The sequence below is a fragment of the Zophobas morio genome, unplaced genomic scaffold, assembly GCF_036711695.1.
Source record: "Zophobas morio isolate AGI-343-1 ecotype UQ-CSIRO unplaced genomic scaffold, CSIRO_AGI_Zmor_V1 ptg000011l, whole genome shotgun sequence".
In the NCBI taxonomy this organism is placed as follows: domain Eukaryota; kingdom Metazoa; phylum Arthropoda; class Insecta; order Coleoptera; family Tenebrionidae; genus Zophobas; species Zophobas morio.
This window is the reverse complement of record NW_026972116.1, coordinates 18,913,348-18,932,860: the sequence shown is the minus strand read 5'-3', so window position 1 is coordinate 18,932,860 and position 19,513 is coordinate 18,913,348. Positions and strand designations below refer to the sequence as shown.

Sequence of the window (19,513 nt, the reverse complement as noted above, 5' to 3'; positions counted from 1 at the left end):
TTTATATGTCGACACATAATCCAACAGAGAGAATTTTCCTGCAGCTACCCATCCTTCCTGTAACAACATAAATCAACAACGAAATACCAACCAGGTAATGAACATCAGTGCAAGTGTAAACAAGGTCGGGCTGCTTTCAGTAAGTTTGGAAGTTCAGAGCTGCATTTACTCGATCCTGTATATATATTTCGACGTTAGTTTCTAACTATGTTATATTGTTGAGCACATACGTGGGATTCAAATTTGGGGTTTCCCGTTGGGATTGTGTTACGGATCTGCGTCACGCCAGCAGGAATATGGCTCAGGATAACATAAGCGAGCGCACTGAAAAACGCGAACATGACGAAGCGTCCTTTGTTGTCTTTTTTTGTTGTTTTATTGTCAGGCAAGGATACGTGTGCTGGAAAAAGCAGGTAAAAGGAGTTGCTCGAAATTGGAACTTTTTGTAGCAGTTATAAATTTTCCCGCGGAGGAATTTTAACGATTTTCCGTTTCTGTAAAACCGTTTTTTGGAGAGTATATGATTTGTGCCTGCCTGAAGTGAGTACGTGCTTTTTAAAGTGAGTGACGATGGGTTCTACATCTGAATCAGCCCTTCTACGTCAGCTTTGTGACTAAAGCAGCCTAATATATGAGAGCCGTTTCGTGCGAAGTTGGTTCACTTGGCTGCGTCATCGAAAGGTGTTCTTTTCCCCAATGAACGTGTGTTCGCTGAGAAATGGAAACCCTTTTAAGATTTCACAATTTTATGCTTCCACCCATTCCTTTTATTTTCCAGTTGTATTGAAAGAAAATACTACAGCATCACATAAGCAAATAAAACTTCCGGCAATATCGGAAACAACAAACATTGTTTCTACGATGTCCCGAGAGCTATCAAACTATTTTAGGACTACACGAGTGCTCACTAAAAGGGAAGTTTATGTAAACGATACTCTCTCACACTAATTTCATTAATAAGCTTTTAGATATTCAAATGAAAGGATTTGACGTGATGGGATTATGATTTAATTATCCAGTTCTTAACATTGTCATTTTTCGCAAACTCGCATTTAAATTTCTGTCATAATTAAATTTTAATTAAATCTCGAGGTGTGGGTGGTTGCTTGCTTTATTTTGGTTACCAAGACGCTTTCGGTATTAATTGTGTTGAGACCTACCCGAATTTGTGAATAGGCAGCTCCATTGTTTATTAATTTAAAGTAAGATGGAGTACAAAGATGCAAATGAAGCTTTCGTGTGAGGCATTGTGGAAATTTTCATGAAAACCATTCTTTTCTGCGGAAAATTAAGAACTATATCATTCTTAACTGATTAATAAGAACGTTCTCTCGTTTAGATAGAAATCGCCAGTTATTAACTTATTAGTAAGGCTAGGGTTGTATGCATCAAAATATCGAAGAAATATGCGTATAATGTGCACATGGTTTTGGTCAAAATATGCACCACTATATTAAAAATATGCAGCTAAATATGCAAAACACGCATATGCAAATACTTAATTTCAATATGTCAAATGAAACAAAATGACATTTTTAGTGATTTATTGTTTTATTGCAATATAAGAATTCCAATTCCAATTATAACTAAATTAAGTATGTAAGAAAATGCTGTTTACACAGTATTTGTATTTCAGCTATAATTTTTATTAAACCAATTGATTATTAAATGTTTTTCAAAATCTTTTATTAGAAATGATTCGCGGTTGCCACACGTCACATATTTTAACATTGAAAACAATCTTTCAACATTGACACAGGTTAATGGAGCAAATTTTAAATTCTACTACTGAACAAGTGTTAAATTATTACATTCAAGTTTTAAAATAGTGTTTGGAAATAAGGTTAGGTTCTGGTATATACGGCGACGATGACTCATTGTCCGTGACGGTGGCCGGAGAAGAGCCTGGAAGCGGATGTCGCGACAGGTGTTCCAGAGTAAGCTTAGAAGCGGTGACGTAGACCTTCGAGAAGGACCGCGCGGCTGTTTAAATGGGAACCACCGTCGGGAACAGTTAGTGTAGACGCGAGAGTTAAATTCAGTTAAAAAGTCGAGTCCAACGAGTGTCGAGAAAACTCAGTGAATGTTGCGCCGAAATTATTTTGTACATGTAATTAGTCATGTAATACCCGTCCAACGTAACAATAGTAGGTATAAGCAACTATGGAAAAATTAGCTGAAATAAATGCCAATTGAGATGGCAGTTCTGTTTTAGCAAAAATTATTTTAGATTCATTAAAATTTCAGCTCATTAAAAAAAATCTTATAAAAAAAAAACATTTTCATTTTATTTTTCAATTCCATTATCTAATTAAATAATTTTTCACTATACACTTAATATATGTACTTAATTGCATTGTAGTTTTTGGTATAAAATACAACTGCATTTAACCGTGTGTGTCCCCCCCCCCTGGTTGCAACAGGTTATGGAGGTAATGATAAATTGGCCGTCGGGCGACTCTTTACTTTTACGTTTTCTCGACCTTTTATGACCCCTAGAGTACGAAGAAATAGGTCTCCCTTTTCCGTCTGTCTGCTGTCCGTCCGTCCGTCCGTCCGTCCGTCCGTCCGTCCGTCCGTCTGTCTACCGTCACGTATTTTTATTTTGACAGATAATCTGCGAAAGTACTGGTCCGATTGTTGTCAAATTTTGTATTTATATTAGGAATATCATGTAGATGGGAAAACGGTAACCAAAATTTGTCTAATCATCCCCACGTCACTTGTGATGACGTCACTTCAAAATTGTACATAGTAAATGGGTTTTAAATTTTATTAAATAACATAGTCCTACACATGTAGTTTATGACTCCGTAATGAGTTTTTGCCCGAAACGTTCAGATTTCTAGAAAAAAAATTACTTTCTACAACTCACTAACGTTTGTTGCTGGCCTTAAGCTTATAAGCTTAATACTTTCAATATTAGACGACCAGTGAAATATACTGTACTGACGAGACCTAAGGAGGTCGAAACTGCAGTCCACAGATGTCCATTGTGTTGTCTAATCTCTGTAGTAAAAAATCAAAATTGTAAAAAAACATTTTGCAATTTAATTTTGAATCTGCTAAACGGAATATTTTGATATCTTGCAAGGTTATGATAGTCATGATAAATTTTTAATCAAAATATGTTTACTTGTCCCCTCCAAAAAATTGATGATGTCAGTTCAAAATTTTGCCGAATAAATCCAATCTAAAATGTAGAAAATATGATGACTCTACTTCTGATTTATCATTCCATTCATACTTTTTGAATTTGCTTATACAAAGTGACTCAAATAAATTAATGAATGCGTGACTTGGTAATTAGTACTTGCCAAACTTGGACTGATTTTGGCAAATGACCTACTTTCTAAGAAAATAAAGGGTGGGTGGGCGGGGCTAGTATTTGCTAAGATAAGATTGATTTTGCCAAGTGGCCAACCCCCGAAGAAAACAAAGGGTAGGTGGGCGGGCCAGTACTTGCCAAGATAAGATTGATTTTGCCAAATGGCACACCCTCTAAGAAAATAAAAGGCGAATGGACGGTGCTAGCACTTGCTAAGATAAGACTGATTTTGGCAGATGATATACCCTCTAAGAAAATAAAGGGAGGGTGGGTGGGGCTAATACTAGCTAAGATAAGACTGAATTTATCAATGATTTACCCTCTAAGAAAATAAAGTGTGGGTGGGCGGGGCTAGTACTTACTAAGGTAAGACCGAACAATGTTAAGAGTAGTAATTGAAATGACCAGAATTGTGTTTTTTTAAATAGCGTACAAACAAATTAATTTCAACTATACGCAGTGTAATATCATATTTTATTCATTTAATCAGGAACTACAAAATCGAATAGTTTGATATTTTGGAAATGTTTTAAAGTTATCATAAGCATGGTAAATTTTTGATCAAAATCTATTTGATCATTCTCCCTAAAAAATTTATGACGTCACCTCAAAATTTTGCTGGACAAATCCTATAGTATTTGCCAAGAAAAGACTGATTTTGGTAGATGACATACCCTGGAAAAAAACAAGGGCGGGTGGGCGGGGTTCGTACTTGCCAAGATAAGACTGATTTTGGCAGATGACATACCTTCGAAAAAAATAAAGGGTGGGCGGGCGGGGCCAATATTTGCCAAGATAAAATTGATTTTGGCAGATGATATATCCTCTGCCCTTCATTTTATTAGAGGGTATGCCATTTGCGAAAATCAGTTTTATCTCAGCAGATACTAAGCCCGCCCACCCACCCTCTGTTTTCTTAGAGGGATCTCATTTGCCAAAATCGTTCTTTCTTCGCAGGTATTTATGTATTACTGATCATGATATTACTGCATTTTGAAAACGTCGGGGAAAACAACTGAATAGTTGATACAATATATATGTTCAAATATATTTTTTGGTCCATTTCAAGCGTGGTCTTGTATGCAAATTCTATTATATAGGATTTTTAAAGGACATCATCAAGTTATTCGAAGAGAAGTATATAGATGAAACAAAATATTGATGATGTATACTGAAAAATTTCATGGTCCAGATTTAATTTACTTAGGATAACTTCTATATGCACAGTGTCGACACTTTTTAAGTTTTTGGAAAACTGAAAATAGAAGTCCACAATATATTTTTTTATTTCCAGAATTTTATCAGCAGGATGTTTTTTCTAAAGGTGCCAAAAGTTTATGAAAAAGTATTGACAGTGGTCATTCGATGATATCATTTTTGTAAAAAAATGAAAATATCAATGTGCAAAGTATCATCTATACTTGTGTTTTATCACTGCATTAATATTTTTTTAGATTGGCTTATACAGGTGTCTTAAAAAAATTAATGACCGTTATTGTTTAAATCAAGAATTGCAAAACTGAATATTTTGAAATCTTGCAAACGTTTTGAAGTCATTATTGTAAGCGTGGTAAATTATTAATCAAAATAAATCTGTTTATTCCCCCCAAAAAAGTGATGACGTTATCTCAAAATTTTGCAGACTAAATTTTATGAGTTTTTACTTGTGATTCATCATTGCAGTCATATTTTTTGTTGATCAAATTAAGAACGAATCACCCCATTTTCTCAAAAATGTGAAAATACAAACGTCTTTATTTAATAATAATCATATTCAGAACATTTTGTCGATTATAGCTTACTACTTAATATTTTGATCCTCTGTTTTCAGAGGACGAACTCATTTAAATCAAACTAATTTCTACGTGACATTCTTCCGATGTATAAACATAAACACTTTTCAAGTTGTTTTTCTTATCGAGAATAACCAAAGGACGTACAGCAATGGAATCCATCGGGCAATTTGGTACTTTCATATTTTCTCGATACTTCATACTTCATGGGGGGAGGCTAGGGGGATGCTGAGCCTCCCCTAGATTTAGACAAGTTATAATTAACGAAATGTGAATTACAACATCGAAGATAAAAATAAAATGTAGTGTTTCATTCAATAAGCGGACGTCAGAGCAATAAAAAAGTCTGGATCGTCGGCATTGTGATCCGGTTATTGCAATTCGTAGAAAACATCTTTTAGTTTAGTTTCTGTTTCACTCTCACATCTACAAGTTGATAAGTGTTATCGCTATTTGTCTTAAATTACGAGTACCATAAATGATTTTCAGTTCAATCTTCAGTCCCACCTCTATTAAGTATTACATACGGCAGACGTGATTAAATTGTTTCGTTATTTTATTGATTATAAATCACGATTCAAGAATAACAATAATACAATTGTTTTATTATAAGTATTACAATGGATCTGTCAAAACTGATCTATGCGTCCTTGCAATAATGTGGATGACATCAACACAAAATTTTGTAAAAGAAAAACTCACCTGTAACGAAACGTTTCTTTATCTTTACTCAAACATTAGATACATATTTTTTTGAAAGAGCTGGATTTGACAAGCTGTACTTCATGGGCTAGGGAAGTTCTGTCGAAGTTCACTTCAATGTCTTGGTATTTGGTGAATAAAGGTACAATTTGAAAATTTTACAAAAATATGCATAAAAAAAAAGGTATATGGCCAGAAAACATATTTTTTTCCGAATGCGCCGCATTTTAAAGAATATGCATTTTGCATACAATCGGAGCCTAATTATTTGTAATAATAATATGTAGGTACTAGCAATAATAATAAGAATAATTTAAAGTAAGATGGAGGGCAAAATGTAAATGAGGCATTGTTAAAATTTTAACAAAACCATTATTTTCCGCACAAAATTAAGAACCATATTTTTCTTGGCTGATTAATTAAAAACCTGCTTTCGCCTAGAAATAAATCGCCACAGTTAATTTCAACACTTTTAAATTAATTCATGAAAACAAAATACTCTTGTTTGAAGTACGCATGATTAATTTTAAAATAGAATACAGTGGGAATATTCATCTTGGCGTTAAATTGCTAAGAAAATATTTTCACTGTCTAAGAATAGACGCACTTTGTGAAATCAAAAGGCTGCGTTCTCCGTAATAATTCCTACCTATCTGTTTTCTCTATTTATTTACTGCGAGACACTAACGTACATTAACAAACGTAGTTCACTGCTGATGTTTCGTATCAACAATTGTCCACCATTATATTAAGGAGAACAAATAAGGAGATAAGCAAACACTCACGGGACTTCTAAAACATTATTAGCGGAATTGCCTATAAATTAACACAGGCGAAATTACTTTGGAACCCAATTAGCCACCGGTAAGACGCATCAGGCCTGCGTAACAAATCACACCCTTAAATGATTTTTGATGCGTACTTTTTCGCCAAGTGGTAATGCGAAGTTATTATAAAAGATCTCGACAAGAAATGAGTCCTTCACTAAGAGTCTGTTCCGGCTTTATGACAAAAGTTTTGCCACCAATAGGTGAGTTTAGGTGGACGTCGTAAAGCACTCGAAACGCCCTTCTAGCTCTTGAAATATACTGCGCTGTCTCCTGTATAGCCTCATATTTTACCGAGCGACAATACACATATGACACACGAGGTGTGTGTGGTTTGTCGCAATCGGTAGAAAAAACTCACCCGTGTTGAATGTATTTATACTGTTACTAGTGTAATTACGTCGAAAAGGGTCGCACAGTTTTTGCTCTTTATTGTAGTACTCGATGTTACTGATACCGCAACCTCTGCCCTAATTGGATTGTGCGTGGAAGAGCTTCGTTCGAACTCTGCCTCTATTCTCCTCATTAAAGAATTTATCCGAAGGACCTTAAGTGTATTGAATTGTACATTTTTACGAAGACCCTGCAAAAATAAAGCTCGATATGGAAGTGTCTAATCACTGAACCTCTACGCCGCCTCATTGATGAAAGGCGGCGATAAGCCACAGAGTTCCGGTATGCGATTATTAAATTCTGATAAACTCTTTGTTTTATATTACGCCAACTGCATATGAAGCGGAGTGCTCATTGTGGTCGCGCATTATTAAAATTACAATAATTAACCGTTAGGTATGCAGGTAATTATCGTACTGGTATCTAATTTCGTTTGTAAGAGGTAATTAATGAATTCATTATGTTACAATAAATTGCACGTTAAATGGGACAGTACTAAAAAATCGGTGGTCGTGTTTATCGTGCAGTGAGAACGGTGCTTTAGACATTCCTGGGATGGCAACATGTACGCGGGACGTGTTTGGGAGAGTTTTAAGATAATGTAGAAAGCGCCCGAAAGACGAAATAACTCGCTGGTTAAAAAAAATTTAGTGGCACATATTTTCAAGGAGCTTTTAAGGAGGCGTTAAAGGGAAATTTCACGTTTTTTAATATTTATCCATATTATGTTAAAACGGGTTATCTAACGATGTATGCTGTAGAAAAATAGTGTACAGCCGATAAATTGATCTGGTTGATCCCGTCGAAAAAAATAAATGACTTTTCAAAGAGCAGAATACTCCTTTACCCGTGATATATTCATCTCCCGCCTGTTTTTAACCTTATGAATGTAGGTTTTTAGGAGAAAAATTGCAACAAAATTTCACATTTAACCCACCATCAACAGGAAAACTGTTTTCTGTGAACTTTGGCACTCTCGCTGAGGTCATCCTGGAGATGGTAAAATGTTGTTCAGAATTTATTTGCTCGTCTCCTCAAAAAATTTGTTGACGTCATATCATAATTTTGTTAAATAAATCGTGCTTGAAAGATCTGGGAGCACGATTTTCAAAATATTAGCTTTGAAATTCAATTGTTAATAATTGCAAAAGTTGCCGTATGAAGCGAAAAAGAACTTCTGGAGTTCGAAATCTATAATGAAATTTCTTTAGGTAATTTTCGAGGGTGGTACAAAAAATTTCGCAAGAAGAGCGAAAAATTAAGCTTTTTGGAAAAAATGTCTAAAAGTTCACAAAAATTCTGAGATATAAATCTCGACGAACTGAATCGAAAAACATACGTGTTGATGATCACGGATCAAGATTTTCCGAATAGTCGGTTCGGAAGTCAATTTCTTAGAAATCAGAAAAGTCGTCATATTTCATATTGACGATTCTGGAAAAATTATTGACATTGTCTAAGAAATGAAGCCGAAAATAACTTCTGGAAGCCAAAATCAACAAGTAATTTTCGAAACTGGTCGAAAAAAAGAAAATTTTATAACTATACTTATTGAGAAATTAAGTTTTTGGAAAAGTGGCTTAAAAATCAGCAAAAAATGCTAGGTATAGATCTTAACGTGCTGATTCAAAAGATATAGCCTATTTATCGTCCCGGTATAAGATTTTCGACGTATCTGAATTGAAATCCCAATTTCTTTAAATCCTATAAAAAATGTTTGGGTAATTTTCAAAAGTAGTCGAAAAAGTGTCAAAAATTTCATAACAGTGTTGGAAAAGTCAGTAAAAAATCAAAAGAAAATTCTGGAATACAGAAATGAACGTGTTGAATCTAAAAATATAGCGTATTTATCGTCCCGGAATAAGATTTTCGAAATATCCGAATTGAAATCCATTTTTTTTTTTGTGGGTGATTCTGGAAAAAATGGATTCGAAGAAATGAAGCTAAAAAGAACTTCTGCATGTCGAAAAAAACTGTTTCTGGAATTTTCAAATATGATTGAAAAAAGGTACACAATTTCGCAAGAGGGACGAAGATTTAAAAATTGAGCTTTTTGGAAAACTCGCTTAAAAATCAGCAGAAAATTGAGGGATATATATATCAGCATGCTGATTAGAAACATATAGTGTATTTAACGTCCCAGAGTAAAATTTTCAAAATACTATTTAAATTGAAGTCCAAATTTAAAAAGAAATCCTGAAAATTGTCATATTTCGTATGGATTATTCTACAAAAATTTTTTTGGTAATTAAGAATTTTTCAAGAAATGAAGCCAGAAAGAACTTCTGGAGTCGAAACCTAGAAAAAAATTTCTTTAGGTAATTTTCGAAAGTAGGCGGAAAAATTGGAAAAGATGCCAAAAATTTAATTTAAAAAATCTGGGATATAGATCTCGACGAAATGAATCGAAAGGCACTGCCGTGTCGTGATCACTGACCAAGATTTTGTAAATATTAGGTTTTAAAGTCAATTTTTTAGAAATCCGGAACGTTGTCATTTTTGTAGTGATGATTCTGAAAAAAATATGGAAATTGTCTAAGAAATTCAGCCGAAAATAACTTCTGCAAGCCAAAATCTACAAGATTTTCTTTAGGTAATTTTCGTAAGTTGTCGATAATATGTCAAAAATTTCATAACGGTATTGGAAAATTAATTTTTTGGAAAAGTCCCTAAAAATTGACAGAAAATACTAGGATTTAGGAAGCAACGTGCTGATTTGAAAAATCTTGCGTGTTTATCGTTCCGAAGCAAGATTTTCGAAATATCCGGATGTAAATCCATTTTTTTTTTCATTCTAAGAAATTCTAAGAAATTGGAAAAAGAAGAAAAAGAACTTCTGGGGGTCGAAATCTATAAAACGATCACTTTAGCTTATTTTAGAAGGTTGTTGAAAAAAAGGCACAAAATTTTGTAAGAGGAAAAATTGAAGTTTTTGGAAAAGGCGTAAAGAATTCACAAAAAATCTGGGATTTAGATCTCGACGAATTGAATCGAAAAGGTAGCGTGTTGATCATCCATGACTAAGTTTTTCCAAATATTCGGTATAAAAGTCAATAACTTGGAAATTCGAAACTACCATATTTCGTAGTAATGATTCTGGAAAAATTGTGAAAATTGTCGAAAATAACATCTGAAAGCCAAAATATACAAAAATCTCTTCAAGTAATTTTCGAAGGTGGTCGAAAAAATGTCAATAACTTCATAACGATATTAAAAATTTAAGATTTTGGAAAACTTGCCTAAAATTCAGCAGCAAATTTTGGGATATAAGTAGATATCAACGTGCTGAATCCAAAAATATAGCGTTTTTATAGCTCCGGACTAAGATTTTCGAAATATTCTGATTGAAGTTACTTTTTTTTTAAATCTTGAAAGTTGCCATATTTTATATGGGTGAATTTGGAAAAACGGTACGCATTTTCGAAGAAATATATCCCAAAAGAACTTCAAGACGTCGAAATTTATAGAAAAAATCTCTTTAGATAAATTTTCGAAGTTGGTCGCAAAAAGACACAAAATTTCGTAAGGAGAGCCAAGCATTGAAAAATTGAGCTTTTTGGAAAAGATACCTAAAAATCCACGAAAAATTTTGGAAATAGATCTCGACGAAATGAAGTAAAAAATATGATGGGTGATGGTCATGGACCAACATTTTCCAAAAATTTTTTAGAAAACCGAAACGTTGCCATATTTCATATTGACGATTCTGGAAAAATTATGGAAATCGTCTTAAAAATAAAACCGAAAATAATTTCTCGAAGCCAAAGCCTACAAAAATCTGTTTAAGTAAGTTTCGAAAGTGGTTGAAAAAAATGTCAAAAATTTCGTAACAGAATTAAAAAATTAAGATAGCATGTTTATCGTTCCAGACTGAGATTTTCGCAATATACGGATTCAAATAAAAATTTTTTAAAAATCTTGAAAGTTGCCATATTTCAGATAGGTGAATCTGGAAAAACGGTACGCATTTTCGAAGAAATGTTTCCAAAAAGAGACGTCAAAATTTACAGAAAAAAAATCTCTTTACAAAATTTTCGGAGTTGATGCCCAAAAATTCAGGAAAAATTTTTGGATTTAAATCTCGACGAAATGAAGCAAAAAATATAGGGTGGTGGTGCTTCCAAATATTCGGTTTGGAAGTCAATTTTTTAGAAATCCGAAACACTGCCATATTTCAAATTGACGATTCTGGAAAAATTGTGAAAGTTGTGTAAGAAATGAAGCCGAAAATAACTTCTGGTAGTCAAAATCCACTAAACTCTGTTTAAGTAATTTTCAAAATTTGTCAAAAAACGTCAAAAATTTTATAACGTATGGAAAAATTGAGCTTTTGGGAAAATCGGCTAAAAATTAAAAGAAAATTCTAGTATATAGACATCAAAATGATGATTTGGAAAATTTAACTTGTTTATCGTTCCAGAACAAGATTTTCGAAATATCCAGATTGAAACCCATTTTTTTTTAAATCCTGAAAATTGCCATATTTCATATAGGGGCAATAGAACTTCTGAAAGTCTGAATTTATAAATTTTTTTTTTTCAAAAGTGGTCGAAAAAAAGAACAACATTTTTCTAGAGGTGCGAGTATTGAAAAATTGAGCTTTTTAGAAAAGAAATCTAAAAAATTGGAAAAAAATCTGGGATTTAGATCTCGATGAGCTGAATCTAAAATCTTAGCGGGTTGATTTTTAAAATGTTCAGTTTGAGAATCAATTTCTTAGAAATCCGAAACATTACCATATTTTTTATTGGCGATTCTGGTTAAGTTATGAAAATTGACTAAGAAGAGAAGCAGAAAATAATTTCTGGAAGTCATAATCTACAAAAATCTGTTTAAGTGATTTTCAAAAGTGGTCGAAAAAACGTCAAAATTTCATATCAGTACTGAAAAATTGAGCTTTTGAAAAAGTTGCCTAAAAATTAACAGAAAATTCTGGGATATAGGCATCAACATTATAATTCGAAAAATATAGTGTGTTTATCGTCTCGGAGCAAGATTTTCGAAATATCCGGATTGAAACTAATTTTTTTTTAATCCTGAAAATTACCATATTTCATATGGGTGATTCTGGGAAAAAAAGGTTTTAGCTTTCTAAGAAATTAAACCAAAGGAACTTCTGAAGGTCTAAATCTATAAAACAATATTTTTAGCTTTGTTTCAAAAGTGGTCGATAAAAGACAAAATTTTGCAAGAGGAGCGAATATTGAAAAATTGAGCTTTTTAAAAAAGAAGTCTAAAAAATCGCAAACAAAAACTGGGATTTAGATCTCGATGAACTGAATCTAAAAAAATAGTATGTCGATGATCACGGTCTAAGATTTTCAAAATATTCTATTTGAAAGTAAGTTTCTTAGAAATTCGAAACGTTGCTATATTTCATATTAACGATTCTGGTTAAATTATGAAAATTGTCTAAAAAATAAAGCAGAAAATAATTTCTAGAAGCCAAAATCCACAAAAATCTGTTTAAATAGTTTTCAAAAGTGGTCGAAAAAACGTCAAAAATTTCATATCAGTATTGAAAAATTGAGCTTTTGGAAAAGTTGCCTAAAAATTAACAGAAAATTATGGAATATAGACATCAACATTATAATTCGAAAAATATAGCGTGTTTATCGTCTCGGAGAAAGATTTTCGAAATATTCGGATTGAAACACCCATTTTTTTTTATCATGAAAATTGCCATATTTTATGTTGGCGATTCTGGAAAAACGGTTTTAGTTTTCTAAGAAATTGAACCAAAAGAACTTCTGAAAGTCTAAATCTATAAAACACTCTTTTTAGCTTTGTTTTAAAAGTGGTCGAAAATAGACAAAATTTTGCAAGAGGATCGAGCATTGAAAAATTGAGCTTTTTAGGAAAGAAGTCTAAAAAATCGCAAATAAAAACTGGGATTTAGATCTCGATGAACTGAGTCTAAAAAAATAGTATGTTAATGATCACGGTCTAAGATTTTCAAAATATTCTATTTGAAAGTCAATTTCTTAGAAATCCGAAACGTTGCCATATTTCATATTAACGATTCTGGTTAAATTATGAAAATTGTCTAAGAAATAAAGCAGAAAATAATTTCTGGAAGCCAAAATCCACGAAAATCTGTTTAAATAGTTTTCAAAAGTGGTCGAAAAAACGTCCAAAATTTTATGTCAGTATTGAAAAATTGAGCTTTTCGAAAAATTACCTCAAAATTAACAGAAAATTCTGAAATATAGACATCAACATTATAATTCGAAAAAAACAGCGTGTTTATCGTCCGGGAGCAAGATTTTCGAAATATCCGGATTGAAACCCATTTTTTTTTAATCATGAAAATTGCCATATTTCATATGGGAGATTCTGGAAAAACGGTTTTAGTTTTCTAAGAAATTAAACCAAAAGAACTTCTGAAGGTCTAAATCTATAAAACAATTTCTGTAGCTTTATTCAAAAGTGGTCGAAAAAAAGGACAAAATTTTTCAAGAAGAACGAGTATTGAAAAATTGAACTTTTTAGAAAAGAAGTCTAAAAAATCGCAAAAAAAATCTGGGAGTTAGATCTCGATAAACTGAATCTAAAAACCTAGCGTGTTGATGATCACGGACTAAGATTTTCCAAATATTCGGTTTGGAAGTCAATTTTTTAGAGATTCGATACGTTGCCATATTTCTTATTGACGATTCTGGTTAAATTATGAAAATTGACTAAGAAATGAAACAGAAAATAATTTCTGGAAGCTAGAATTACAAAAATCTGTTAAGTCATTTTCAAAAGTGGTCGAAAAAACGTAAAAAAAATGATATCAGTACCTATTGAAAAATTGATCTTTTGGAAACGTTTCCAAAAAATTAACAGAAAATTTTGGGATTTAGACATAAAGATTATGTTCGAAAAATATAGCGTGTTTATCGTCCCGGGGCAAGATTTTCGAAATATCCGAATTGAAGCCCATTTTTTTTTAATCCTGAAAATTGCCTATTTTATATTGGCGATTCTGGAAAAACGGTTTTAGTTTTCTAAAAAATTAAACCAAAAGAACTTCTGAAGGTCTAAATCTATAAAACAATCTCTTTAGCTTTTTTTCAAAAGTGGTCGAAAAAAAGTACAACATTTTGCAAGTGGAGCGAGTATTGAAAAATTGAGCTTTTTAGAAAAGAAGTCTAAAACATCGCAAAAAAATCTGGGATTTAGATCTCGATGAACTCAATCTAAAACCATAGCGTGTTGATGATCATAGACCAAGATTTTCAAAATGTTCGGTTTGAGAGTCAGTTTTTAGAAATCCGAAACATTGCGATATATCATATTGGCGATTCTGGTTAAATTATGAAAATTGTCTAAGGAATGAAGCAGAAAATAATTTCTTAGAGTCAAAATCTACAAAATTCTCTTTAAGTAATTTTCGAAAGTGGTTAAGAAATGAAGCTGAGTTACTAAAAAGTAACAGAAAACACAAAATTTCGCAAGAGGGACGAATATTGAAAATTTGAGCTTTTTGGAAAAGTTGTCAGAAAGTTTCCAAAAAAATTATGGGAGTGGCTTTGAATCGATGTTCAGTGATCATTAAACCAGTGTTTTCAAAAATGTAAAACCTCCGGTTTATAAGTTCTAAGATATATTATCAAATTACAATTGAAAGAGCACGTTATACAGTAAATTTCACAGGGCTATTGATTACTTCGCAAAGTTTTAAAATGACGTCATCAATTTTTTGAAAGAGATTGGCAGACAAGTTTTTCAAATTAACAATTAATAAAGACCACCTACTACAATAGTTTTCTTAACTTACAATCGAAAAGCAAATAATAATTTTAGTAGTCGGTTTTACAGCCACAAGTAGTTGAAAACCCAGAAGAGTTAAAGATTTCTGTTTGAGGTCAATTCGTCGTACTTTCATTCAGCGCAGCTTTAACTTCTTTCCCCAATGGCTTTATAATCTGTTGGAAAGAGTAACAGGTGTTCATTTAGTTTCACGTTCGGAGTTGTCTCTGCATCATTGAACGTACATTGTTTCACACTGTCGTCATCACGCTAATTTGGCACATTGCTTTCTCCCTGCACAAGGGTCACGTTTCCAACTTCGCTTACTTACAAGTAGGTTTCGTTTTTCTAATTTGACGTTATTCCTCCGAAACCAAGCGTTTTGATCGTTGAACTTATGTGACCATTTTAATATTTTTTTATTGCTGTGGTGAAACAATTAGAATAAAATAAGACTTGCAAGAGTTATGGCTATTTCAATTTTATGTAAGTGTGTTTGCTAAGGATACGGTTGTTTGGTCGAAATTGTCATAACAAAGAAGTATTGTTTCATTTCTATAGTCGATTAAACTTGCGATGAAATCAGGCATAACTTAATTTCTTTTTATTGAGTTTATACGAGACTTCATGGACATCCTGTATGACCTAACGCTCTCTTATTCAAAAAAGGTGCTAAATAGTACGATCCTGCTTCTTATTCAGACCGCTGCTCACTAGGTGAAGAAACTTTAACGTTCGTTTTCACTTGTATGGTCTGTTTACGTATAAAATAATAATTGCCGCAATGTACACAATGGTGAATCGAATTTGGTAAATCAAGCTCCTAAATAGGACTACATTGACGTTCAGCAACCGCGACAATCAAAATGAATGTTTCATAAGCCCGAGACTGATTTAGGCGTAAAACTTTATTAGATGCGAAGAATGTCGCATCTGCAACGTCCACTCGCTTATAAAGCTTCAGCTGCCTTAATTTCTCCCAGGACTTGAGTCATTTTTTTCCTAAAACGCCAGCGCTAACCTACAAATTGCATCACCGTCACAATAAATAACGCAATCCATTTCAAAGAACTAAAGGAGTCCTCCTCTCGCTCCTAAGCGAAGCCAAACGCGTCACATATCGAAATGCCAGATGCAAAATCCATCGCCGCCGGCTGACATGTTTCCATAAAAGCATCAAAGGGAAAAGAAATCAGGCTGGCGGGCACAGAACTCTCCGTCGAAAGTGGAGGCGACAGAAGCTGCCTCACCACTTACATCTTCAACCCCGTGGATACGTGCACCGGCAGCCCGAGCCCGGAAAAGTTCCCGCTGAAGACGCCAGACATTGAGTCGAAAATACAGCGCGATGACGTCATCAACACCGAGACTCACATGCACCCGAATTTTCTCTACGGGAAGATACTCCACGACGGGAGACCGAATTTTCTGACCGAGTATGAGCTGAGCTACAAAAATTGCAACTTTGGGGTTAGTCAAGGAGAACTAGCAAAATAAGGGACAAAATTCGGAAAGCTTGGACCTTTTGCACTATATATGGTTTCATGGCCGGTCCTGTTCAGTAAAAGAATTTTTATTTCCTGAACGTAAGCCAAGGAACTATTGTAATCGGGTCCATTGAACAACTGGCTAGTTTTATGTTTTCGTGACGTTCCATGATCTCTAGAGTATTAAAAAAATTAAATCTCCCGTTTCCGTCTATCTATACGTCTGTTTGTCTGCCGTCTGTTCTAATTTTTATTAGACATATAATCACTGGACTGATTGTTGTAAAATTTCTAAAATTTGATGTATATTAGAAATATCGTGTAAATAGAAAAAAAGGTAACCAAAATTTGAATAGTCACCCCCACCAACAATAGGATGTCGTCATCTCAAAATTTTTCCGATTAGATCTTCTCTGAAATATGCAAAGTATTATGACTGAGGGGTTAACATAAAAAAATAAAAATCACTAAACCAAGTAATACAATATTTCGAAAAATCTGGTTTAGTTACCTTCGACCAATTTTTTGACATCACAATTTTGCGTTTTTCCATTTTCTTTAATTTTTGCAATTTTTCCATTTTTCAATGTTTCTGTTTTATAATTTTTCGTTTTTTTAACTTTAATTTTTTTAATTTTTCAATTTCTGGATTACCAAATTTTCCAAATTTTTCGGTTCTTCATTTTTTCGATTTGCAATATTTCGGTTTTTCAGTTTCTCATTTTCATTTTTAATTTTCCCGTTTTTTTTCATTTTCATTGTAATTATTATAATTTTTCGTTTATTTAGTTTATCTTCGATTTTCGGATTTTTAAATTTTTTAATTTTGCAATTTTAGGATTTTTCAACTTTCTGATTGTCCAATTTCTTTAATTTTCAGTATTCCGTTTTTTCAGTTTTGCACTTTTTGGATTTTTTAATTGTCCAGTTTTTTAATTTTTCGATTTTTCAATTTTTTGATTCTTCAATTTTTCATTGTTTCCATTTTTTTTATTCGAAAATCAAAAAATTGAAAAATCCAAAAATTAAAAACGGAGAACTAAAAAATCGAAAAATTGCAAAAGCGAAGAACTGAAGAAACGAAAAATTAAAACATTGAAAAACTAAAAATTGATAACCTTTAACATCGAAAAAAATTAATGTATCGAAAAACTGGGACCAAGGAAAAACCAATCGTATCGAAAAATTAGAAAACTCAAAAATTATAAAATCGAAAAGTTTGTTATAAAATCGTCGACATTGTAAAGTCGAAAAACTATAACATTAAAACATCGAAAAATTGGAAAAGTAAATATCCAGAAATTGAAAAATTAAAAATCGAATTCATAAATGAAAACGTTTTAAAATCCAATAATTGAAAATGAAAAAATTCTGAAAGCTTAAAATTGAAAAAGTGAAAAATTTTAAAATTTATAATATTACAAATTTAAAATCAAAACCAAAAAATTTGCGAATCAAAAATTGATGAAACGAAAAAAGAAGAAGCGAATCGAGAAACTGAAAACCTAAAATTGAAAAAACGAAAAATTGAAAAATCTACGGGTTGAAAAATCGAAAAACTGAAAAATTCAAAAATTTTGAAATGTCACATTGTATAAAAAATATATATATAAAATCAAAACATTGATAAACCGAAAAATTGGAAAAATAAGAACGAAAAGTTAAATTGAAAACTCGTCGCAAATCGAAAAAGTGCGAAAATTAAATAAAACTGTAGCATTTAAAAAATGGAACATTGAAAAAATAAAGTGAAAAAATGAAAAAATACAAATCGAAAAATTAAAAAATCAAAAAATTGAATAATCGAAGTACAGAAAAATAAAAAATAGAAAAATTGAAAAATTGCATCAGGGAAAGATTTTTAAATCCATTGAAAAATGGAAAAATTCTGAAATCGTAAAACTGAAAAAAATTAAGCATTTTAAAAATTACTGTTATTGCATATTTAAAATGAAAACTCGAAAATCGAGAAACTGAAAAATCTAAAATTGAAAAAACGAAAAATTGAAAACCCAAAAATTTGAAAAATCAAAAAATTGAATAATTTCACATTGATAAAAAATATAAAATAATATCGAAAAACCAATAATTTTAAAAAATCAAGAAAAAAAGAACCAATTGAAAAATTAAAAACTGAAACATCCAGAAGTTCGTAAATCGAAAAATTTAATAATCAAATATTCGAAGTTACACATCGTAAAATTGAAGAAACAAAACTATGAAAAACTGAAAAATTAAAAAACGAAAAACTGAAAAAACTGAAATTGAGAAAATAAAAAATTATATTATATTGATGTTCACATACATATATATACACATAAAATATCGGCAAACTGAAACATTAAAAATTGAATAAAAAAAAAAAAATTAAATCCAATAATCGAAAAATGGAAAAATTCTAAAAGCTTAAATTTGAAAAACTAAAAAATTTGCGAATCAAAAATCGAAGAAATGAAAAATTGAAAAATCCAAAAATTAAAAACCTAAAATATAAAAAACGAAAAATTTATCATCAAAATCTTACATTGAAAAAAGAAAATTACAAAAACAGAACATTTAGAAACCGAAAAATTGAAAAAAATGTATAAAAACCGAAACGAAAATTTGCAAATCGAAAAACTGAAAAATACAAAAATTGAAAACTCGTGAAATTGCAGTTTAAAAAAGTGCAAAATCTTAAAATTGAAACATCCAAAAGAAAACTGGAACATCCAAAAGTTGGAACATCGAAAAATTGAAAAATTTAAAAATTGCAAATTGAAAATTTGAAGAAACGAAAAATTGAAGAATCGAAAAACTGAAAAATTAAAAATTGAAGAATTGAAAAATCGCATGAATGAAAAATTTTTAAATCCAATAATCGAAAAATGGAAAAACTCTGAAGTCGTAAAATTAAAAAATGTAACATTTTTAAAATTACTGTTACTACTTATTTAAAATGAAAACTAAAAATTGCAATCAAAAGAAACGAAAACCCGAAAATCAGAAAACTGAAAAATTTTAAACTGAAATAACGGAAAATTGCAAATCAAAAAATTCAAAAATCCAAAAATTGAAAAATTTTACATTTAAAAAAATATAAAAAATAAGAAGATTGCAAAAGCAAAAAATTGAAAAAATAAAGACAATAAAGAACCAAATGAAAAACTGAAAAAATCGAAAAATTCAAAAACTGAAACATCCAAGAGTTCGTAAATCGACATATCGTAAAATTGAAGAAACAAAAAATGAAAAATGGAAAAAAAT

General features: G+C 31.6%; 1 protein-coding gene across 6 annotated transcripts in view; it reads left to right on the top strand.

The window, feature by feature from the left end:
* LOC135127122 (uncharacterized protein) overlaps nucleotides 1–19,513 on the top strand; it is a 134,506-nt gene that overhangs the window by 39,027 nt on the left and 75,966 nt on the right. For 3 of the 6 annotated variants that reach the window (XM_064053461.1, XM_064053458.1, XM_064053459.1), the window contains exon 2: nucleotides 15,850–16,250. The exons of the other annotated variants lie outside the window; for them this stretch is intronic. In XM_064053461.1, coding sequence (XP_063909531.1) covers nucleotides 16,155–16,250 — 96 coding nt within the window. In that variant the 5' untranslated portion in view covers nucleotides 15,850–16,154. The remainder of the gene's footprint in view (nucleotides 1–15,849; nucleotides 16,251–19,513) is intronic. 6 annotated transcript variants of the gene reach the window in all.